General features: G+C 41.3%; 1 protein-coding gene across 2 annotated transcripts; it reads left to right on the forward strand.

The window, feature by feature from the left end:
• Positions 1-254: 254 nt before the first annotated feature.
• Positions 255-26154, forward strand: LOC129598220 (protein turtle-like). 2 transcript variants are annotated; one of them, XM_055496021.1, is made up of 14 exons: positions 255-730; positions 18461-18754; positions 18878-18943; positions 19986-20101; positions 20506-20659; positions 21228-21521; positions 22354-22499; positions 22593-22731; positions 23187-23756; positions 24787-25158; positions 25337-25477; positions 25560-25605; positions 25701-25714; positions 25779-25968. In XM_055496021.1, exons 1-14 carry the CDS (start codon positions 646-648, stop codon positions 25817-25819), a joined length of 2478 nt encoding a protein of 825 aa, XP_055351996.1. In that variant the 5' UTR covers positions 255-645; the 3' UTR covers positions 25820-25968. The 2 variants fall into 2 exon arrangements, with proteins under 2 accessions (XP_055351996.1, XP_055351995.1); XM_055496020.1 differs by lacking the exon at positions 25701-25714 and having other exon boundaries at positions 25779-26154.
• Positions 26155-26270: the final 116 nt, after the last annotated feature.

Raw genomic sequence — 26270 nt, forward strand, 5'->3', positions numbered from 1 at the left:
TAGCAGTACCACCGCACTAGCTCGTTCCTTTCTTTCTGCTGGCTGGTCACTCGTTCCCCACATCCACGTACGGCAACCGATCGCATCCGCCCGGCGCCCGCCCACCCATCTCCACTGTTGGACCACCACCGGCCTGGCGCCGCCCACCGGCATCTTTCACTACTGTTAGTACTGTACACACAGTGTATACACACACGTACACTCTCCATCAGCCACATCCGCAGCTGAGCACACAACCTCAACAAGGATTTCGGCTGGCCAAGTGGCCTTGTTACTTCGTTTAACTCGTTATATCCCCTAACAAATCTACCACACTGCTAATTTCTCCCATTTCCATCCAGCGACCAAAGACAACTGTATAAGCAACACACACACACTCACTCATACAATTTGTTCCATTCACTAATTAGACAGCGTGACTGTGCTGGGTGTTTATATTTCTCGAGCCGCATAATATCGGGCGTTTGTTGAACTGCCGCAAACGGACGCCGGGTCGCTGTTAAGGTTAATGTTTTTGGATAATTTATTTTTAAAAATAGCGCCCGGTTAGCACGATCTTGGCACCGTCGCAGATTGCGCGCCGGGTGACCGGACACCCCCGTACTAATCACCAGATGGGAAGATTGCGCACATAATTATGCACCAATGCGCCTGCACGCCGGAGTGTTAATATGGATTTGCTGGGTTTATTCGTCCTGTTTATTCCCGCTTCCGGCGGCTGCGAGCAACGGTAAGAAACTTTTAAATAAAAAACACCCATAATAGCGTGCGGGATGGTGTGATTGCCAGGCGTGACATGCGCGTCAAATTGTAAATTACACCGCGGCATTAAAATGCATGATGAAGGCGCTGTCATGAAGTATAATGTTTTTTGACAAGGATAATCAGTCAAGTGGAGCTGCGGAGTCACGTAATATTTGCCGATTTTGACACGTTATTGTGGCTGAACATTGTGATATGTTATTGGCGTTGCCGGTTGGCGTCGATATTACAAAAAAACACTGGCTGATTATGATGGCGGACCTTGTTGGGGAAATTGTATCGCGTGTTTAACAACCGGTCACTAAGTCAACAGCTACCGGTTCAATTGGATACTCCAGCGTGATTGAGGTGGTGTTTTTCGGTGTGCTGCCTTGTCGTCGGCACAGCTGATAAAGGGATTATGCAATAAACCTCGTTTTTACGCTGATATCTTTATGAGATTTCTACGTGACACCACTTAACCGTGTTTATTCGACGGCAATAACAAAATCAAACAACTCTGTAAAAAGATGCGAGTTTTTAAGCAATTCGTTTTGCCTGACTTCATGAAAAATATTTGCGTGCCTAAATTCAATTAATGGTAGCAATCTTATAAAAACTTTCAGCACGCAGCACTTTTCTAAATTTAATTTTTTAGCGAAATTCTAAAATGCGCCGATGTTAAGGAATGTTAAATTTAATACAACATTTATTGGGCGAACGAATGAACGCGATAATTGCATCAGTTTATAAAAAATTCCTCAGTTCGAATTTCGTTTATTGATTTTTTGCGCAAAATCAGACAGGAGAAAAGTTTGCAATTGTTAGTCGATGTTTGTGAATTTCTTTCGAGTTTTGATGGAAATCCAGGCCAGTTGACATAAGTAATGCATATCAATTACACGTGCTCATTTGCGCCGATACAGCCGATTGGCGGGCTTGTTTTTCCTGATGGGCCAATATTGTTTTACCGCATTACAACGCACTAAGCATCTCCTGTGCCAATGTGTCGCTTATGGCACCACTGTTGACACAGCGTCCCATTGTCCAAGCGTTGCAAGAAAAACAACACCACCACGTTATACTCTGTAGAGGGTAAAAGCAGTGAACTTGAACTCTGCCGGTGGGAAAGTTACGGGTGAATGCGTAAACGCGTGCTGCCGACGGAAGTGCATTTAGCATTTTAGCCGGTCCAGTCAAAATACTACGGCCAAATGGCCACTACAAATACTGACACCGGTCGAAATTGTTCAAATGTGCCCCGGTTAATGCATTGCGATGGACCGTGCGCCGGCATGCCGGAAAGAAAAATCCCCCGAAATGCACGCAAAATTCTGATGGGGTTCAAATAGCGTGGCGTGTTTAAATAATCATGACGTCAGTTTCCTGTGAGTTTGTGTAACAAAAACCGCACCTCAGTCTGGTAATGAAAAATGGCATCTTGATGCGCGATTAAAAATAAAAATTGCGGCTAATTATTGCCACGAATATTTTTTATTTTTAGCAAGTGTTGTGCGTCCGAAACATAGAGGCACATAGCCATTTTATCTTCAATGAATTTTCAACCCTAGAAAATTTATTTTCTCTCCTCAAAAGTTAATTTTTGCAGTATTTTGTTATTTAAGTACTGGGGAGAATAATTTTATTTTTTGGGGTAATCGATTTCTACAAATTTTGCTTCCTAATTATTACAATACACGGCGCGGCAAAGGTTACATAACAATCGGGCTACTGTCAATAATTCTAAGGAGCGCTGGCATTTTCTGTTTTCCTTTCTTCCGTTTTGCCAAGGAAAAAAGAAATATTGACGGGGCATTGTAGCGGCGCGGCTCTTTTCTCCTGGTGGCGCATCGTGTGTTCTTGTCTAATCCCCTCTGGGACATCCGCGGCTACTTGTCGGTCTGTCAGGCCTGGTCCGGGACAAAAAGACGGGAAGACTCTCCAGCATCTTGCACTCCCCGGCCGCGCGCACTCCACATCGATTCCTTACCAACGGATATCCTCTGTATGCACACTGCACCTTCACCGGCTACAATGACGAGAGGGAGCCCGAGAGATGAGTGATTACGCATTCATCGATTACACAATGCTCATTGGAAAGACAAGCAAAAACTTAGCTAAATGACAGTGGATGCCAGTGATGCCTTGGTCTGTGCTTTTGTCTCTCTCTGGTCTCTTTCGCTGCGTCTCAGTGCAGACAGAGAAAGCGCGCGCGCGGCTTTAGAGAAAATAGCCGGCTACTGTTTCAGCTGTGTGGGTTGCGTAAAAGACGTCAGGATAAAGAAACGATAGAACACTCTCATTCGCTGATCGATGCCATGCAGCGCGCGATGCCTGTTCCTCTCTCTGATGAGAGGGAAAAAGCCAGCGATCGACAATCCAATTATGGGCGATTTTTTTTGTCAGCGCCCGGGTTTCTTGACAAAAATGCACTTTTGTTGTCATTTTTTATTGGATGAATGGCGGATCGGGCGGTGTGTGGACATTCTTCCTTAATCGTCAATAAGGAAGTGCGCTTTTGTACTATAAATCTACAGTATATAGGAAATGCTCGTGGAGAATGGATAGTGCCGAAGAAAAGTGGCTGTAAATCCGTATTGGGAAAAAAATTTGCCGCAATTATCATAGCACGGTGTCCTATTTCGTTAGATTAGTCGGCGTTGTGGCGTTGAATGGAGAGGTAGCAGGTCATTAATATTGCAAGTGTTACTGACGGCGACAAAAGGTCTAGCGAGTTCCCGGCGTGCCACGCCCCTTATTTGCATTTTGCAGCTCTTCGGCGCGATTGTTATCGCACAAAGAAGAGGCACTTCAAGATGTATTTCTCAGATATTCCAGAAAAAATAAAGAAGCGTTCGAATAACTTGACAAACTCGTATTAAATTACAAAAATTTATTTTTTCGGACCGCACCCACGTCACAGATGTCCAAAAGTTAGCCGTTATTGCAAATGATAAAGGATGAAATAAAATAATTTGCATTTAGCCGGATTTTTCGGCAGCTGTGCGAAATATATACTCGACAATAAAATTGAATATAAATCTATAAAAATTGTCTCGGTAATTCCTTATATGAATGAAAGGCAAATCTCTGACTACGGCCACCTGAAACCCCGTTTCCAGCTGCCTGAGCACAATTGGCTAATTCCATCTCAGGCAAAGAAAGCCCGGGCCCGTATTATCCGGAGACCACCAAGCGTTAATCATTCTCATCCGTGTGTATCATGGCAGCAGAAATTTCACTTTTCCTTAACTATCCTGCCATGTGTGCATGGCTGCATGTCAATTGAATCAGCCGAGTGTAGATCGTCGCGGGTACTCATCGTAGTCGAAATGAATATTCCTGCAATGGGAACCGGTCAGTCGATTAGCCGCAATGTGGGCAAATATGTTATTGATAAGAACCACGCCAAGAAAGACATGCATCCTTTTTCCCTCGGCACAGGTATATTAGCATTTCGGCGAATGAAAAGGCAGGGGGGGGGACACGGAGGATGTATGATTGTATGTGTGTCGACTACATTATTATTGCGTCAATATTAACTCGATCCGGTCAGCATAACAAGTGGGCTGTGGACGGGAAACCGGTTTCTCCAAAGGGGAAATTGAAAAACGCTCGAGTGTACATACTGTAAATGACTGAGAAAATTTGTATATTTGCACGCAAATATCCGCAAAATTTTTCTGGCATTTTTCTAATATTAATAAAGGCTGGTCCTTTTATTACCATGCTCGTACAGTACGTATAAATTTAAAAACACAATTATTATAAAGATATTCCAGAGCAATGAGACTATCGGTAGAATTTCTCTGTAATTTTTTTAGTAATAAGGTTTTGTGCGTGCACATATAGCGGATAAAATTTAACAATAAATTAAAAATAAATTCCATTAATATTAACTTTTTCGTGCTCTTCCGATTTTTTACTTATGTGATCAACGTATCGCCTTGACGCAGTAAAACGCCGAAACTGTTTTATTGGGGTAATTATTCGTTCCGCCATTTTGACGTTTTTTCCACGGCGCTGGCATATTGCACAATCAGCGTGCTCAAGTGACCGATCGTATCGCATTCTCTCTCTGTCGCTCATTAGGCCGGCTGCGTCACAATCGCATTAGCCGGCTCTCCTTCGTCTCTATGCGCTGGCTTCGGATGACGCAACCCGGCGTGAGAAGGCACATTGGCCGGGACAGTAAGCCGGCGGGATTAAGATGCCGACCCAAGGAATCCCGCAAATGTCCGTGTAATGCTCTCCAGCTGATCCTTATCGGCGATTTGCTCGCCCAAACAAGCTGTGGAGTTTTTCGGAAAATGCAGGGATTCGCCTATATCAATCTTCATTCCTTTCCCGCGTTTTTACAGTTTTACTGGCAGTGACATATTTTTATGTAACCAGCGCTCTGTGTGAAGATGTCAGAGGGGGAATATTTCCCATGTGTCAACATAATCTTTAACGATCACTCTGTGTGCAATTTGCATTTTGTGTATAATTTGCCCATTTGCAAAATGATAAGGCGATTGTCCCTTGTACAACGGGCGCCGCGCGCGCATTGACATTTCACGAATTGCGCGGTTGTGTAGTAGTGTGCGTCAGGGCGCGCAAAAATATCCCATCGATTTACTGCATGATTTGTGGTTACGATTGATTATTAAATTTAATTTCAGGACAGTTGCTGCGCACACTGTAAGCCGTTTTCCAGCAGTACAATCACTGATGTGGATTCTTGTAGGGAATCACGTGTGTTTGTGGAATACGGTTTCGGCAATCGATCAAGCAACAATTTACGATATTTTTGTATATAAAATTACATAAAATTGCTGTTATTTAAAAACAGGGCGAGCCGTTTAAATGAAAATTATTCTTATACACAGCAAAATTAATTTTTATTTCCCATAAATAAGAAATAAAACAAATGATAAATACATGGCATAAAAATTAACTTTTATTTCGATAAATAAAAAAAATAGAATAAATGTCATATAAAAAATTAACAAAAATGATACAGAAAAATTTATTAAAATTATTTTGGCCATAAAATAAAATTTCAGTCAGTGAATATATTATTTATTTGATTTGTTTTAGCTGACTTAGCTGAGTTTACCGAAAATATATTTGTTTTAAAATTTTTGCGCGTTTGTTGAAGTGTATGTGTGTGTTAAAGTGACACACATCCGGCGCGCGGATAAGTGATGGAACTGTTGCAGCCGCGATCGCGCTTGAACAGTCCATCCACGCGAGGCCATTAAAACGTTAGGAAAAGTGAAAAAGACGGTGAAATAAATGGCGCTGCTCATTTTCTCTACGCACGCAGACATGTATCATCGTGGCGGTTAAAGTGAAAAACAAATCCCCCAGGAACAGGCCATAACTGTCCCGGCTAATTGCAGGCCCGGCCACAACCTCCACCAACTTAAATGCCCGTAAATTTGCTGCTCAGCTGACGTGATATACGCGTGTCTGTCGGCGATTGACGCGACTTGATCATGTTATTCATGAAAATCACTTTAACGACTTTGCACAGAAATGTCTATCTAAAAACCGGCTTCGTAGAATTCCCGTCGAAATTCTTTAAAAAAATTAGCCAAACCGGCGGATTTTTCAGAGATACATAAAATCAGAATAAAATAAATTTAAATAATTAAAATGAATAAAATAACAGGCATTTCTTCTAGACACACTAGACATTTACACTGTAAAATGAATTTATTAGTAATGAAAACGCTAAATTTATTTTAGTAGAAATTTTATTCTAAATTTATTGCTTTGCTTACAAATCAAACTTTCGAATTTTTTTCCGGGATTTTTTTTATCGACTCCAGATGGCCGATACCGGAACAACTTGTACCGGTCACTTGTTCAGCTACAAAATGCACTTTTTCTAAATGCTGTATCATTTGCCAGTTGGTACAAAGCGGCAGCCGCGATTTTGACAAGCCAGCACACGAGACCGGTGCCTGTAAATTGCAGGCCCACTGGCCAGTGCCGGCTCACAGCTTCCGGTTGACCGCACCGACAATCAGGGACATTAAAGACACGCGTGTTCGTGCCGGTACCAGCGGTCTCCTGCGTTCGGGTTCCGCTTGGTTAGCCACTTTTGTCCCCGGCAGCACGCAGTCTTCATTCGAACACGGCTCGGCCATGCTCGCCGATAATTATCACCAACATCCTGTTCCTCCGCGGAATTATTCGCATCGCTTCCAGTGGCGGCTGAGCAGTGACAACGATACATGGCGATTAAACGCGTCCTTTCAAAATTTATTGCTACTTGTAAATTGTACGTATACGTGTGGATACATTTTTCTAGAATTTTCATGTCATGATTTCTTGCAAACAATTTATATTTTTTCGTCCGCAAAATTTTTATTAATTTCGCATTAAAATTTCTCCATAATTTTATTAAGGAGCGTTTAAATTTTTAATTTTTAAACGACATAAAATGTGTATTTATAATGTTCAAATAACATTTTGAAGTAACCTTTTTGCCGAATTTTTTCTAGATAATTCTTTCTTATTCGCGAATTTTTTCCATAATATTAAGGCGCACTTGAATTTTTATTTTTTACATAAGATGAAACATATATTTGTAATTATAATTTTGGCATATGTAAATATCTTGAAATTATTGTTTTCGTGAATTTTTCTTGTTAAATTTATCGACGGGCGTGTCAGCGTTTCCATTAAAAAATATTCTCTCCATCACTTTAATGTTTTAATTTAATAGCGATGGCGATAAAACTTCCTTTCAACGCCCGAGTTAAAACGCTAACACTGCCCGGCATTAAACACAGCCCGTAAAAGTCATCCGCAGCGCTTGGCAGCCTCCAATAAAAGCCGAGCCCGTTATATATACGTGCGCGTATATTGACAGGCTGACAGCCCAGCGTGGGAGAGTGTAAAGCCCGGTTTAGCTGCACAGTTCAAAAGTGGCAGTTTATTGCTTTAGCCATAAAAATCAAAGTGTACAAATCCAGCGACGTCTTCCTTGACCCACATTCCCAGGCTGCTTAATACTCGATTAGATACAATCTGATTGTGGCGATTTGGTGCTGGACCTTCGTTAAAAACGTAGAGGACTGCCGCGACATATATGCAAACCGGGGCATTTGCATTTTTTGGCTGCCGAATGAGCCCGCTGGGGATTTGTCAACATGGGCACTTGTGCAGGGGATAGGTTGTAGTGTGTGACACTGTGTGTACCGGCATCGGGGCTAAGCGGGGATGTCGTTAAGAAGGGGGGCCACGTTCCCGGCTGGCAAGAGGCGCGCATGCCGGCTGGAGCATGCCAATTGGCCGGAGTGTATGCTTCTTGTCAAAGGAAATTGCTTTTTTATGATGCGCCAGAGGATGCCAAGGAGAGTACAATGTTTTTGATGATGCCATTGATTCCTACTTCGTAATTCCTGTACGTGTATTGAAAGGGATGCTGCTTCTCCACTCCAGCAGAAAGATTCCCGATTGCCTTGAACTTAAAGGAGAACTGCTGTTTAAAAAAAAATTTTTAAAACGATTTACAATTAATTTGTAATATCTGATGTTACATAATTAAATAAAAAAATCTATAAATAAATAAAAAACATAGAAAACGTAAAACAATAACAGATAAAATGAAATATAACAATAATAAAATATACAAGTATGAATTGATACAAAATAAAACTGTCAGTTGAATTATAGAGTACACGTATATATAAAAATTATGACGGTCGTTATTTTATTTTGGGATGAACGCGTGTGTTGCTGGAAGCAGAATTTAATACCCTGGTGAAATGGTAGCATACAATCAGCGGCGCACGCTGGGCGGTGGTACACTGTGATTGTAGCTGGCTGCTGCGTGGTCCTAATGCGATGTCTGTAATTGATACCTAGAGGATATTTTCTCCCCAGTGAAAGCCAATACCGGGCGCAGCAGCTGAAATTTATTGAATACCTTCAGCGGAAATTATTTATCATATTAGATGATCACCAGATTCCTCGCATCCGCTCCGCTTCCGCCCGTGTCCGGACGGCTGCCAGGCACACCGGCTAATATATTTCCAGCATAACAAATAATGTAAACACGTGCGCGTCACCTACATTTATTACTGCAATTATTCAATTTAAAAATCAAATATCAAAATGTGGAATATTTTTCGAAAATGGATAAAAATTGATTATTATTGTTGTGAGCTTCGGCACGCTAGACAAACTGGACTGTCCGTGCACCGCTGCGCACTTAAGGTCAAGGTTCAGTTAGGATTGTGAAAACATGCGCCGGGACGTTTGGTTTATCCCCGCGGATGAGAATGAATTTACGATGTGTGTGTGTATACTGTGTACGTGTGCCCGGGCAGAATGCTGCACGTGTCCGCATCTTAATGAACTATCTATCGGTTTTTAATGATTTGTTGACTTATGCATATATTTATCTGCACTGCAACTGCCCAGCAGAATACAGCGCACATGTCCCGCGTAAATCGTGATATTATTTAAGGACTAGAAAATTCCCTACATTAAATACAAAATTGATAAAAATATTACCGTAATATACTGATCATACATAACTTGTATAAATAAAACTGATGGACGTAAAATTTATTCAAAATTTTTAGGAAGCATCGTACTACGAAGAGGAAATTTTTTTTAAAATTCTGGCGAAAGCAAAAATCTCTTGCCTGTCTTAAAGTAACAAAATAAGATGATTTTAAAAAAACAGTTTTTGAATTTAATTTGTAATTCAACACTGCCACAAAATAATCTTTGGGAAGAGAAAAACAGAAATTAATTAAAATAAGGAGTGCCAGAAACTGAGCATGTGAAAAGAGCAAAATTAATGATAATTAGGAGGAATGTGAAACACTGTCCAACAGCACACTATTTTAAGCCGCTGGAATTCTTAGAGGAAATTTTTTCCCACGCATGCGTGTGCGATGGGAATTTTTGCGAGTGCGTTGTAACAGTGAAACACACTAACGGAGAATAAAAGCCGGGACAACTGTTGAGAAAGTGTTGAACCACATCGCAGCGGGGGTGCCGTGGATGAGTGGAGCGGCGTAATGATTCCGCGCTGACATGGGCCACTGTACAGCCGGACAACACCGGCTCCCGTGTGGGGTGCGCGCGCGCGACGGAAGTGGAAAGTGGGCCGCATTAATTACCGATCGATATAAGCGGCCGTGTGTTTTTTCGCCCTGTGCCGATCACAACCGAATTGGATGGCGTCTCCAATTTCCCTTATGAGCTACTCATCGATATCATCATCTATCATTCACCGGCACAAACGACGACATACAGTTTTCAACTGTACACTAAGCCGTGATCAAATGTTTTCCCTGCTTTTTCATCGCGGCCGACAAGCGCCATTGCGCCGGCTTTTGTCGTGCAGGAGAAAGGGGCCAAATAAATTGATAGCAGGTGCGATTTGTCGGGCAATCTCCCCATTGATTTATTGGGATGCGGCGGGTGAAATGCTATTTTTTTCTCTTTAACGTATGCCGCTTTATTTGTTCTAAGGAAGGTTTTGGTGCTGTTTTAACAAAATTGTGGGCAAATACTTTTACAAAAATTATTATTCCAGATTTTTTTTACGTAATGCAAGGTAAATATTATTTTGCCAGCGACCACAAAAACATCCTTACATAATTTGCGCAATACTGGAAATTTCCCATCATAATTTAATTGCGATTTTGTGTTTCTGTTTTATTAACGTTTCTTTTCGAATTTATTAAATAAATTATTCGCTCATAATGTTATTGTAACATGATTTTAGAAATATAAATTTTTTTTATTGCGAATAAATCTGATGAAAAGTCAGAGTGACTGGTGGAAATGGAATACTGACTAAATCGCGGGATGTCGAAAAATAATCAAAGCCGGTTGGGTAATGATGATGGACAGGCTAAATTGGGATTACTTTAGCGCTGTGAATATATTTACAGTGTGGCGAATCTGTTGCAGACTGCCCGTGTCCAGTGTGTGCATTGTGCCGGGGTGGAAATGGGAATGGGTCCGCGTCGCAATTAGTCAGCCGTTTAACTGACCGCTGGCCAATCCAAATAATTAGATAAAAGGCCTAATTTACAGACGGCAACAATGTAAATAATGAGCTCAGCGGGGGATTTAATGCTGTCTAACCCGCTCAGCCAACATCATTATACATATCATTATTTATCTTTCAGGCAGTGCTTTTCATCATAATCATCAATGAAAAAAAATAAGGAAAATAAATTTATTATTTAACAAAATAGCAAAAAAATTTTACAGCCATCGTTCGTTTGACATTTACGTTTATCTAGATAAATATTTAAATACTGCAAATTTGTTTAATGAGTTTTTGAATAATTTACATGTTTTGATATATAAAATTTTTTTTATTGTATTGGCGATTAGCTACTATATATCGCGATGTTTCCGTTAACGTTTTCGTCAGGAATCGCTTTGGAAGTTAAAGATATTGGTTGGCATTTAATCGATGATGTGACATGCAATCGCGTTTGATAGGGAACTCTTCTTTTCTTCACGCGCAATTACTTGCAGGGAAAAGTGCACCGGCTAATTACTTGTTGCGAGACATGATGGATGAGCGTTGTACTTAGGCGCAAAAGATTGTACCGTTCAAAATGAACGCTACACTGCCGAGATTGCGTCAAAAACAAATTACCTCGTGTTGGGCAATGCACTAACAACTTTTCTAATTAGACTTTCGCCTTTTATCGATGTCAAATGATTTTTTAACGCCGGCAATTTATAAGTTTCCGTGTAAATAATATAATAAATTTAGGTGCAAAAAATTAATCTTAAATAAAATATAAAATTAATAATTTTTAAAATAGTTGATTAATTTCATTAGAATATAAAAATCAGTTTGTGCTTAAAATATTAAATAATGCAAGAATAATTACGCTGCAGCGTTCGCGTTATAAAGGAAATAAAGAAATTAGCCGCGATTTTATATGCGCATAAATATGCAACAAAAATCACGAGCCGGATGGAAATTAATTTACCCTGTGGATAATAAAAAGTCCTCGAGGAAAGTGTCGCGGATAAGTTAATTAATAATATTTTGAATAATGCAGTTATAAATGGAATGCATAATATTTTCCACTGGACAGTGCACAACAATATCTCTGTGCGTTTGAATGAGGAGAAAAGTGGCATCTGCGCCCGCCGTCCGGGTGCACTCACCGAGAGAGAGCAGGCAATCAGTTTGTGTGGTTATAATGCGTAAAATTTAGTTTGATTACCGCATCGCAAGTGCCCATGTCCCGGGAGGCCGAGGCGCTGTATCCATGGACGGGACGAGACTGTCCGGCACCTTTCTATATATGCGTATTATACCGGATGGATATGTTATACTGCCATTGGCAACTGGGGCTCTGGTCAATGCCGGCTGTGCCCTGAAAAGGGATTAGTGAAATAGGCTGGCAATGCGGTATTGTCCGGCAAATTCATTCCGGTGTTTTGTGTCGGGAAGAATGTCCGGCATGGCTAATGAGGGCCTATTGCTGCTGCTTCTTTGTTGAGTTTTCGATTTTTAATCTGAACCGTTTTTGTGTATAAAAATGCAAAACTTGCACATATAAATGGTGTATATAAAAATTATTTCCATATATTAAAAACGCTGCATGTAGAACAGAAATAAAGCGCGTATATATAAATGTTGCATATAAAACTGATTCAATGTATACGTAAATAAACTGGGTATATCAATGTTGCATATAAAAATAAATGCATATATAAATTCCATATATAATGGTATAAATTGCAAATATACTTTTGCATACGCAAATTGCACTTTAATTTGACTATAGCTGTTATTATTATGTCGGCGAATGTTGCGTCGAGCAAAATTTATTTGCTGTTTAATGGTAAATATTTACGCCCACCACTATTTTGCTTAAGTTATTTTGGTTATAAAAATGCGTTTCTGACATTCTTTCGCATTTTTTTTATTTAAATGTACAGTTGATTGCATTTGCATTTACTCGTAATTGAATGCAGTATGAACAGCGCAGAAATATATGCATGGTGTGCATATTGGCATATTATGATGTTGGGTGCACTTCCGCGGGAAATGTCGCTCGGTCCAGTTGAGAGGGGGCCATGTGAGTGTAAACATGTTTAGAACAAGTTGGTCAACAAATAGCGGCCATGCCGCCAGCAGCGGCCTGTGTTTGTACTGCGCATTACCGCCGATATACAGTACAGTAAGTGCCGGTCAGCAGCGCGCACAGTAATCGCCGCACACAACTCCACTTGTTATTGTCCAGACTCCGGGAAAAATTCCCAATCCCGGATATCCCGGCTAATCGCAATGTCAACATTTTTATCAGGAATCATCGGAAAAATAATCAAAATTATCAAAGATTTCGCAACGGCATGACAGAAGCCGAAACGTAACCGTAGGAAAACACTTTTATAGATCAAAATCCTTATATAAAAACATATTTTTATATTTGAAAACTATTCCTTTAGATTTGCATTATCGTTTATATAAGAAAATATTTTATTTATTTTTCAGCAACTTTTCAGTTACTGAAATCTAAATCTGCATAAAATAATTCGTATATTATTTTGTGATGTGCATAGTGTTACCAAAAACATGTTATTTTTAATTTTTAACAATTTCTGAAACATAAAAAATTATGGTGCAGAATTCCTCTGCTGCAAAAATCTATATTATATTTTTCGCCACTTCTTCGTGTACTGCAGTTGAATGGACTAAGCTTCTATATTTGTATTTTCTACCGGTCTTTACAAATATGGAATTTCTAGTGTGTGTGTGTATTGAGCGAAAGGATCAAGAATATTGTCAAAATATTTTCCCTCGGTTTGGCATAGCATGCTGGATAAACCCGATGAAAATAAAAATGTAAATCCAATAAGAAAATCCATCATGTTTACCGTCTCAGGTTTCTTGGCGATTTCTCAGGCTATGTGCTCGTGAACAGGACCGGCGTATCTGTATATACAGTGACCGGTCTCAGCCTACGCAACCGTTACGTTTACATCCTGTCGATCATTCCCGGTCTGGGCATGTGCATGTGTGCTGTATTGGGGTTAATCTCTGTTTGTGTAATTCTACCCGTGCATTTCTTGCCAACCGGCATCAAACTGGATTTGTCCTGATTTTGGGCCCCCATCATCTGCCTTTAATGCCAACCGGCACATGTATTTGCACAGCGCTCAACAACCAAATTCATCATAATGATAATATTGTCTCCTGCAATCCTTGGTGCTCTTGAGAAATCCTCCACTAAATCCCCGTCAAACATTTTCTTCCATGTTGTGCGTCTGCATTATGTGCTAAATTCGTCTATAGAAAACTAAATCGATAAATAATTTAAAAGCAAATTCCGTCTTACACATAAACGCTCCAATACTGGAACCACTAGAATAATTTAAAATTAAATCTCTGATAAACAGAAAATCGAAAAATAATTTAGAAGAAAATTCGTCGCTTCGTTTAGAAGAAAATTCGTTTATAAACGCTTTAAAATTTAAGTACCAGCCTAATTTTTAATGGTTGTGTACATTCGTAAAACGATGTACATCAAAAATATTATGAGTAATACGAGCGTATTACTCAAAAAAAATATATAAAAATATATATATTCAATATCAATATCAATATCAATATCTCGTATTCAATATCTAAAAAGGGAAATAAATAAAATAAATGCATTAATTCAAATTATCGATGAAATACATTAATAATTTAATATCTCTTAAGAGATATTTTAGCCGCCTAATTTGTCTACGGAAATATGAAGTATAATTGCTATGCCGATCATGTTACATTGGCCGATCGGTGTGATTATTTGCCGTCATAATGGTAGCTAATTAAACAATGTACAACACGCCAGCAGCTGTATAATATCGGATGCCTTCGATATATATAACGGCGCGGATGATTGATTGTTTAAAAATCTGCCCGCTATCGGCCATATACGACGCAAATGGAATGGGGCACGCAGATGTTGCAGGTTGTGTCCGCACTGTCCTGTCCGGCCCGGGGACGGCAGTTTGGGAGATTAATGACCGGCATTTTGGATGGGAATAATTTGTGGATAATTTCCACGCCGGCGCTGTGCCCATTGTGATGCTGCACATGTCAGAAAGTTGACAGTTTATTACGTGCCCATTGTTATTATCGGCTGTCTGGCATGTTTGGCAGGTTGTGTCTCCACTTTTCAATAAAGTCACTCTTTTGCCACAATACAAAGTAATAGTGTTAAGCACGCAAATATTCCGTACTAATGTTTCCTAAATTATTCCGTTGGTAATAGCAAATTTTAAACGGCAAATAATTTTAATAAAAACAAAAAAGATTTGCGCGTCCTAAATACGCTTTAAAAATATAAAAAAATAAATATGTATATAATAAATAAACATATCAACAAATACATGGTAAATATATTTATACCCAAAAATAAAATTATATCCAAATATATTCAGATATATTTTTGACTTTAAAATTTCCTTTAAAATATATATTATGTTTTAAATAAATAAATGTAATAAATATATGTAACTAAATACCACAATAAATAAGCATGTATTAAAATTTTAGTATATTAGAACTATATTTAAATACAATTTAATGTTCTGTAGCTGCCATATTTTTTCCCTTTTTTTCAATAAATATTCTTGCCTAAAGAAATTTTAAAAACCCACTTCAAAGTGTTTATTGGTCGTCGAAAACCTAGATGGTGGAAAAAGTAGGGCAGTAGTTGATTTTTGCATGTTACTTCGTGGTGTTTGTGCTATGCCTGTGTTGGCAGTGAGGGAAGTATTTGGCGTCTAATCGATAGGATGAGCGGGGATAATTGGGTAGTTTTAAAGGAAAGAATCGCTTCCGATTCGGGCATGATATGAATTGTCCGTTTGGAAAGTTGTTACTATCCTGCGCGCATTGAGGCATTACGCGGGCTGACGTTCAGGAGGGACATTTGCCGATTCAACAGCTTCCTGTTTAGATCCATCCGATATATATACAATATACTCGTATATACGTGTATATATGGGCGCGCCAGTGTCCATTCAGCGCCGGTTGGAACTTTGAAAGCCCTTTCTAAATGCTAACAACAATCATTTCCCCGGCTATTCCATATTCATACGGGTAATTCGCGCATTCCTAATCTTTCATCCCACGTGTCACTGGGGAATTTTCGCACTATATTTCCCCATTATGCGGCTGGGCGGCTATTCAATTTTAAAAGGGCTGACGCATTTTAAAATTCTGGCGGATTAAAATTCGCGATGAACGATAAATATCAATTTTATTTTCTCCTTATATTTTCCAGAATTTCCCTTTCTAGGGTATAAAACACGATAGAATAATACGTATTTTTTAAAGATTACAATTAAAAATAATATATAAATTATTAATACGAAAGAAAAAGGTTTATATTAAAAAGTTTATATATATATATATATATTTTATAGTCCTATAATCCTATTTATATTAAAAATCCTCGCAAAATTATTTAGTATTTGATTAAACGTAATTTTAATCTGTATTTTCGAGAAATTCGCAGAAACACAGTATCGAAAAAATTCCGCTGAATAGCGAGTTAATTATTAAACTCCACGGAGCCGTGTACATTGATAGCGCATTAATCCTGGCGCGAGAGTAAGAATTAATTAATTGGGCATTGACGATTAAATGGGAAATCCATTTAGCCGTTGTAACGATAAACAGCATCGCGATCGCGTATATAAGTATATATGTATAAGAACAATTACGGGTGCGGGAGACAAAGGATGTAGATGAGTCGGCCTGATTAGCTGCGCTTCCATAACAGATGCCGATCGGTTAGTTGAGGACAATGGCTGCGTTCCTTTCAGGCCAACTGATGCAGCTGATTCCCGTCGTCATCAATGGCGGGCGCTGTTCTCGCCGCGCCAGAAACAACACATTCCTTTCTTAATCAATGGCCATATAAATATTTTTCACTGAGAAAAATCCAAATAAAAATGGTACAAAATTTATGCTGCTTTATTTCCATTTTTCCGCGCTTATAAAAATATTCCGCCTAATTATTTGCTGTATCTGTATTTTAACCTAATTTACTCCTGTCAAATTTCTGACGGCATTCTTCAAATTATTCCACAAATATAAAAAAACGATTTGTTGTTTATTAAAAACAAATATGTTTAATAAATATTAAATCCCGAAAAATTCAGATTGTAGAAGAACAACTTAACAAATATAAAAAAAACATGATAGCAATTTTTGACTACCAAAAATTTTTTGGTGGACGAGTAAATGATAATTTTTTAATGGAAACTTTCTTGGTAAAAATCATAAAATATTGCGGATAAATTAAAGGCGTATTAAGATGGTAAAATAAATTGTGCAGAGGATTTTGGCGCATAATCTCCTTACAGTGTCGTAACGCGCTTTTCCCATCTCGGTAATTGTGTTACCGAGCTTTGGCCGGCGGCGTGTTGTAGCTGTATCTGACGTCGCGATCCTATATATCCCCGTGCCCGGCGATCGACTTGGCAATTACCCACGCACGGCATGTGTCCGTCCCCCTTTTGAGCGCACGGCGGCCTCCCAGTGGCGGACGTGTATGGGGCACTTTTTAGCCGGATGAGAAATCATCCCATTGTCATGCAAAATATCGCAGCTGAGCATCAAGAGGTCACTCCGCAAAGCCGTGACGCAGGCCGTATGGGTATTATGCCAGTGCTTTGTCAGCGCCAGCAGCGGGATGCGCACCAACTGTTTGTTCGGGAGGGGCCGGGGCTCTTTAATTTTAATGTCCATTGGCGCATAGAAAAGACCGCGCAGTGGACTTAATGACTGAGAATCAAAAATGACCACTGACCGTTGTTATGGTTGCGTCCTGCCGGTTGGATATAAAATATACCGCTCGTAAATGGTTATTTCTAGTATTTTAAATTTTCCACCGACGGAGGCAGGAAATTCGCTCGAGATACCAAAGTACTTAAAATTCACTGACCTGTAGAAATTTTATTTTATTGCTGTTTGAATTTGAATTTGAAAAGTTATTCACAGGAAAAAACTATTTTTTTTTCGCGTCAGCAGCAATTAAAATTTTGCGATATACGTAAATTATAATTTTGATGGCAGAAACATCAGAAGAAATCTGCCAACGTGAAAAATTATTAGAAATTTAAAAAACAAATTACAAAGTATCAGGATTTATAAGAAAAACGTTAAAAAATCTATTTGTAGGAAGGAAACAGAAGGAAATTTAATGCTGTACTCTTTGAAGGAATTTTGCAGAATTTTGTTCGGAAATAAACTGCCTTTCGGTTGTCGTTGTGGCAGCCGCCCGCAGGGCCTGTTTATTTAATCTAAATCATGTGTAAGAAATAACGACCGGAAGCTGCATTTTTTCGGTTTACTTAAGAAAGTAAAACCAAGAAAAGCGTGAAAAGGGCGAAAAGCGGGTGTAATCAGGATGCGTATAAACACAGCCGCTCGTAAATGACCCATCTTGACGAGATCGACCATCGTCGCCAATGACCGCAATTTCCCCGGCCATAAACGCTCTAACATTACCGGTGGTATGAATTATTAATAGCGTCATTAGCATGTCATCCGATCCGTTAAGTGCTGGCACTGGCCACTCCAACCATTCCGCACTCCACATTTTCTGTATAAATATATAGATAAACCCGGCAATTCTCACCTTTCCACTTGAACACGCTGAACTCCTCGTCAAGCCACAAAATAATTTTTATAAAATATTGTTCATTTTTTCAGGTGACGCCGGGAATTTTATCCGGACGCCGCAGAGCCAGATCGTCGGCCTGGCCAACAAGGATGCCATATTGCGCTGTGATTTCGCCTACCCGGGCGGTCGGCCGGTGTCGCACATTATCGAATGGTCGAAACGCGGTCAAGATGTGCCGATCTTTATCCTGTACCAGGGCTACCCGCCCCACGTCGGCAGTGGCTATGCCGGGCGGCTGGCGCTGGCGGCCGAGGGCGGGGAGAAGGCGTCACTGCTGGTGCGCAATGTCCAGCGGGAGGACGAGGGATGGTACGAGTGTAAAGGTAAGGGAGAGCCGGAAAAAATGCCGGTTTCGCCATCGGATTAAATAAATATTTCCCGTAATAATTTTTTTTTAAATTGCATTGAAATTGGAATATATTAAATTTTTATAAATTTATTTGCAGTGCAATTGCTCAACCGGCCACCGGAAACGCCGAAGAACGGAAGCTGGGTGTACCTTGTTGTACACGGTAAGCTACAAGTTTTCCCTTCATTTTTCATGTATTAATTGCTAACTGCTATTGACAGATTAACTGCTAATTTTGTTAGCTTTGAAATAAAAATTAAATAAACGGTCAAATTAATTTTTATACCAGATTTGCAACACTAAACCTTAGAGTGCTGAACACTGCTGATCTTCAATAAAAATTATTCCAATGGAAGTCCACGATTTCCTTAATTATGAGCTTCGAAGGTCTGTTATTGTAATGTTGGCGGAAATATTCAACTGCAGAAACGATTTGGCTGAAAAATAATTTTGTAATATTGATTTTCTTTTAACGGATCGACGAAATTTTAGGTGGTAATATTTCCCTGTAATTTAATATTTTATTATAAAAATCACGCATGTTTTCGCCGAGCGTCCAAAATACAAGCCATGACGAAGCAGGCAGTCGCGGCAAAATCATTAATATTTTGACTGCCGGCCCGGCACAATAGCCATCCCGACCGGCCACATCCGAAACAATCACTTAATCAGCGGAAAAGCTAACATCCGCCAGTGTCCCCGCAGCAGGCCGCCCGCTTGCGGCCACTGCTGTCCCCCTATAAACTGCTACACAACCAATTCGACCCCCACGAAACTATTAATGATTTGACCAGCGGCCAGCCCCGACCTTGCTGCCGGGCAGTGTATACACTGTACACTGTACACACAGGCATCATTTTCTGGCAAACATCAGCACACTTAACCCCGCTTCCACACAGACATTCTCAGTGTATGCGCGGGAATGGGGGCCACTTGGCGACCGGCTTCTTCAAGCCGCACAGCACAAGTGTCGCCGTTCAAGGATTCTTCGATGGTTTCTTAATAACCCTGCACTCATTCGTACAGTACTTTCATCGGGTCATTCAGCTGCATTAGCCGGAATCATTGAGCCCCATTCGGGGTGGACTTGTTCTAACTGACTGTAGGATACTTCACGGGTAGCGCTTTAATAGTGTACAACGGAATGTGGGCGTTGGCGCGGGAATTTCTGCTTTTCCACAATATAAAATTTTCTTTATTTGCAGCGCCACCGAAAATCACCGTTGCTCCGCCGGCGGAGATCTACGTCAAGCAGAACGACGAAGTAACCTTTAACTGTGATGCAACCGGCACGCCAAAGCCCAAAATAACCTGGATGAAGGTCCGTAAAAATCTTTTTGAATTTTTTTAAAAATTAATTTCATTCAAATATTTTCTTACGTGCGCTGTTAATGTTAATATAAAACGATGATCTTTCTGCAAAGAAGTTTCTTTATTAAATCTTTTAATAAGTTTATTCCACTCAAACGATTTTTTTTATTTCTAAATGATGACCTTTTATTATAAGTATGTTGTGCAGTTTTATATATAGAGAAATTCAAACTGTGAGTAGAAAATTGACATAACGTTTTGTATGAAGAACGATAAGGATCGTAAGCGCTGTTTTGATGATGATGGGTGCGATTGGGTGATTTGTTTATCGGTGCATTCCTGCTGCGCGGAGAATTCAATTGTGAACCGGTTCCTGTCCACTATCCAGTGTATAACACGGTGATGTTGTTGTAGGATGGGGAAGCAATGCAATTAACGGCCAAGATCCTGCTAACCGATAGCGCTTTGACACTGCGCTCCACCGGTCCGGCCGACGTGGGCACTTACGAGTGTGTGGCCAAGAACAGCGAGGGCCGCTCCAGCCGCGCCAGCAAATTGATCATCGCCTGTACGTTCGTATTTTCAGAATCCGAGTGTTCGAGCAAACTGGTTGACGACGCTGCGGCGCTGCTTGCGTAATGGGTTTGTTTTCTCCAATCCGAGATGACAGACCTGTCAGATCGGGGCGCGGGATGCATACGTTAAACGGCGCTAAATGAAAACACCGGCAAACTGTCGGCCCCTGCCAATTTTCCACTTCGGACAGCTAGTATTACTATCCAAAAACACTGTTCTTGTGTAATAGTATTAAAAACCGATTTTGCAATAGTTAATTGTCACAAAAATGTCATGGAAACTGAAGCATATGTAATTAAATTGCTTTTCGTTTGAACAGCGGTTTGGGCGTATTACGTGCCTCGCACTACTTTATTTTGTGTGTAAAATTATTAGTGTCAACTGTGAACCTAGATAAACGAGTATTTCGACGTTTTGGTAATTATTTAGCTGAAACAAGTTAAGAATATCGACCGCGCACATTTTCCTATGCGAAGAAAAACTGCAGCTGTCGGAAACTGACAAAACCATCATTCTACCGAAACAAGCCGGTATTTTATTTTGAACGCTTCTGTTTTCAGCGGGAGCGGTGATTCTCCGGCCACCGGAGAACATGACCTACCTGGAAGGGGAACGCGCCAACCTGCACTGTAAAGCGGAAGGCAAACCCAACAACCTCACCTTCCACTGGCTCTTCAGCGACGCGCCCATCGAGCCCAGCTACTACACGGAGCTGTCGTCGCGGGTGGTCGTGCAGACGGACGGGACGCTGATCATCAATCCCACCAGTAAGACCGACACCGGCAAGTACACCTGCCGCGTCACCAACGGGATCGAGGAGACACCGCAGGCCAGCGCCTGGCTCAGTATCGAATGTACGTAAAACGGTGGCGTGGCTGACAAGATCATGTCGACACACACTTGGCCACGGGTTGAAAATAATTTCTAGGAAGATTCCTCATTATTTATAATCTTCTGACCGTAAGCTCGCCATGTCGGTGTGGTAGAAAAAGTTCAACAATTGCAGCGGCTTTCCCCACTTTCATCTGTGAGAAGCGCGTTTAAAACTTTTTTTTGGTATACGTACAGAGTTTGCTGCTGTTTTGCAGTGGGATGCATTGCAATTCATGCATATTCATACAAATCGACGAAACATTTTTCTTTAACGGTAAAAATCGGAAGCCAAAATTTTCATTGCAGTAAATTCCGTTTTGTCAAGCACATAGGGTTAAAGTGGTCATCGAGAGTGGCTGTCAACTGGAATATTCACGACCATCTCGTCTGTGGGTAAATGACGCTTTACGTTGGTTTCTTGTAGTAAACAATTCGCAGCACATTTTAAATACAGAAAAAGCGGCAAAAATCAGTCTGCATCCCAGTCGAACCAAGTGCAAAATTGCTACAAAGTATTTATTTCAGCTCATGTATATATGCGCGATGTTGGGCCAGTACCTCTTGAAGCCAGTTCACTACGAAATAACGCACTCTTCAGTGAGTTTAATACTGTGCAGAAGTCATTAATGCTGCACAAGGTTGAGAAAATGCGGCTTTAATTTATTCCTGATGCAATCAGGTTATACAAAGTTCTTTACAGATATGTTATATTATTCAGGCAACATTGCTAAAATGGTAAAACTAATAATAAAACTATTAAACGAGCGAATGCAGAAGAAGCGTGCACAAATTTACAAGAGATTGTTATTACAGATCCAGCCCGGATCACCTACAATCCAACACTGCAGTACCTTCCTTTGAACCTCTCCGGCATGATCCGCTGCTTTGTGGAAGCCAATCCGCCCGTACAGTTTGTGCAGTGGACCAAGGATAATCGCGTTCTGGACATCAAAGCCCTGGTAAGCGCGTCTGTCATTCGCACCGGCCTCATTCAAGGGCGACATAATCCTATTATCGTACAGAGTTTGGGTGCTAAACTGTTGTGTTTATAGCCGGCCGTCACCAGCTTGTCCAACGGATCGCTCTTCATCGAGAAGGTGACCATGGACCATCAGGGCATCTACACCTGCACTCCTTATAATACCCACGGCACAGGTGGCGCCAGCATCGAAATGAACATCCTCGTCGAAGGTATGTAATAAACAGAACTCTTATAAAAATAAACGAATTTTGAAATAAAATTGATAAATTGCTATAGTAAAAAATTGTACATTGAATCCTAAAACAACGCGAATAACGGTGACCTTTGTTAATAAGAAATAAATACAATAAAATTATTAATGGGCTAAGTACACAATTAAAAGATTAATCAAAAGCAAAATACTATATTGTTTATCGTCTAATCAAAAGCCAATGGCTATTTCTACATTTTGTGCGCTGATTAATGTGTGTTAAAATGAATGAATTTTAAAAGTATCTGTAACTGCACTACATGGAGTAATTCGTACTTAATGTTGTTTTTTTTTTTAATTTTATAAAAGCGATAATATTAAACATTTCAAATCTTCATAATTTGTATTTTTAGTTGTATAAAGCTAATTTTTGTGAAGCCGAATAAAGATCTGATAAAAGTATTCGTGTTGCAGAACCTCCGGCCTTCGCGATTATCCCCAAGCCCTTCTACCAAGGCGAACAGAAAGGCACCGTCACCATGCTGTGCGCCGCCAAGGAGATCGCCGGCCGCCCCAGACCCCGTCTGTACTGGCGGCGTGCCGACAGCGCCCCCCTCCCTACGGACCGCACCAGCACCCACGCCGGCAGCCTGACCATCTTCAACCTGAAGAAATCCGACCACGGCGCCTACCACTGCGTCCTGGAGAACGACGTGGCCACCCTGATGGCCAGTAGTTCCCTGATCATCGAGAGCACCACGCCCCATGCCCCGACGAATCTCACCGTGGACCCCGGACCGTTCAGCGCCGACATCAGATGGCAGCCGGCGTATAGTGGCGGCTTCCAGCAGCACTACGTTATATGGTACCGGCAGTTCGGGTCCAGTAGCCGGCAGTGGCGGACGTTGCGGGTGCGGCCGGATGACGCCACGTCGTTTTCGGTGTATAACCTGAGTCCGGGGACCATGTACGAGTTCCAGGTGCTTTCCCGCAACCAGCTGGGGGATGGTCTGTTCAGTGACCCCATCGTGGTGCGGACTATGGGTAAGGGCGCGTTTGTACTGTAGTTCGTTCTGCAACGATTCGGAAATTTCACCGCTTCCGCATTTCTGAACTTTAGCTTCGAATTATCTGCTTAATATATTTAGTATCAATACTAAAGAACGTAGTTGAATTCTTTACCAATAATAATTACTATTTAGTGAGTATTTACATAATATTATTATATTGAGGGGCGCATGAAAGATAGTGCAGATCATGAAATGATGGGTGTACAGATTACCGTATCTGGACTTAAAAATGCCGTAATAAACAAAAAATAACCATAAATGCCCTCTAATGTTTATGCTAACACTAGGTAATCTTGGCACTTTAAAGTTAAATAAATATACACTTTTTTTGCATTTTTTGGCATAGTCAACCGATTTTACACAACCAGCAAGCGCTGGAATACTGTTTGACAGTTAAAAGAATAAACATTAAAAACACCCGAAGTATCTCTGTCTTTTCTCGGGTTAAAGAAATAACGTACTCCAAACAGCCGTAGCGTTGTTAACGAACGAAGGATATCCTTTGTCCGGGTGCGGCGGCGGCACGCTTAACTTATTTACAGTACATAAATTATTCATGAGCTCACAGATGCGGTCATTAATACAGTAATTTTGGTTTTGCATTTCACATCCAAACGCTTGCGCAAATTTACACTAATTTATGTTATTAAATTTTAAAAGAAAACTGGCCGTGGAATAAATTAATTAATTAATAGTATTTATCAAAAATTACGACGACAAGAATTCCTTTTTTCAATAGCTCAGTCGGTTCAATTGTTGAATTTTTATGCGCGCTCTCGAACGTTAGTTTTTGTCTAATATGTATACTGTACTTACAGTTCTAAACCGTCGAATAAACTTCGACAGTTACCGTAGTGCAGCGGCATAAAGAGACACCGTCCACTAACAAATGAATTTATATATAATAAGAAATAGTATGATTTTCTTTTGAAGCTGTTTTGTTTTGATTTGTACGAAATAATTTAACAATAAGCTTCATGGCGCGTTTCAATTCCGGTTGGCAGATATTGACTCGTACGCCACGGTCTTTCCCACGGACGCCAGCGGCTCCACTTACGTCCCGTCGATCGTCAAGCCGTCGGGCGCCCGTCCCGGCTCCCCGCAGAACGTGCACATCCACCCCGACACGTCGGGCCGCGGGGTGCGCGTGGTGTGGGAGCCGCCGCACAACACCTCGGTGCCGGTGATGTACTACATGCTGGAGTACCGCAAGCAGGGCGAGCAGTGGGGCCGCTCCAGCGACCCCATCGCCGAGGGCCGCACCTGGCACCACGCCAAGGACATAATACCGGGATCGCCCTACGAGTTCCGGGTCTACGCTTTCACGCTGACTTCCTTCAGTGAACCCAGTGACATACAGAGTTTTACTTTAAAACGTACGTGTGCACCGGCATCGTTTAGTGGTCATATAAACCGTAATCCGCAACGCACATAAGAAAGCATAAGAAAACATAAGAAAACACAAGAAAAAGACAGTTCTAAATTTAACTGTTGGTTTGTGACAAATCCATTTTCGCGGTCAGTATGAGTGATAAGTGACCTTTCGGTTTGCAGATGAATTTAGCGGAAATATGAGCTCGACCATCGCCATAACGGCGGGGATCGTGGGGGGCGTGGCGTTTTTCGTATTGTCCATTGTGATAATTTTATGCTGCATCAGATGTTTTAAGCGCAAGCAGAGCAAAGCTCGTTATGGTAAGCCGCTTGTTAGTGACTTATTACTGCTGCCTCAAATTAAAACCGGCAGTTTACCAATAATTTTTTACCGGCGTTACAGAAGCCAACGGCCACCGTAGCAATAGTCCGGTTCCGTTAAAGCGTGGGTAAGCCTTCCCTGTCCTGTCTATTTCCTTTTCGGGTCATCTCATTCATTGCTGTTTTAATTTCTTATATTTCTCTTTTTCTGCTGCGTTCTCAGGAAGCGATCACAAGGTGACGGGCTGATTTTTTTAATATGAGCAATTACAGGTGATTTATGTTTTTATGGTGTTAGCAGAGCTGATAGATTCGAAGCGTGGCGAATATTACGCAGCATGAAATCGCTGCGCGCCACCTGCCAGCAGCTGCTCCTCCCGCGTGGTACCACCCCCTCGCCCTGGCCCCTGGACGACTACGGTGACATCTACGCCAGCCCCGACACCGTCCTACCGCCGCGGAAACCCCTGCACAAACGCAGCTACTCCGTGCAGATCCAGTACACCGAACCAATACACCCCAAGCCCGGCAGCGCCCTGAGCGGCACCAGCAGCGACTGCATGACCATCCGCCCCTGTATACGCGCCCTGCGTCTCCCTCCCGGAACAGCAGCGCCTGGTCGCCGTCCTCCGGCATCCCGAACCCTATCCCCACGTCCTGGATGACCTCCACCGGAAGGGCCTCCTGGAGGACCCCGGCGGGGACTACGACCGCGACCAGCTGCACGAGACCATCCAGCGCCTGCGCTCGCGCTCCCAGGAGCACCTGGACGGGGATATCTGCGCCGACTCGG

Source organism: Paramacrobiotus metropolitanus, unplaced genomic scaffold (genome assembly GCF_019649055.1).
Source record: "Paramacrobiotus metropolitanus isolate TYO unplaced genomic scaffold, Prichtersi_v1.0 Parri_scaffold0000118, whole genome shotgun sequence".
In the NCBI taxonomy this organism is placed as follows: domain Eukaryota; kingdom Metazoa; phylum Tardigrada; class Eutardigrada; order Parachela; family Macrobiotidae; genus Paramacrobiotus; species Paramacrobiotus metropolitanus.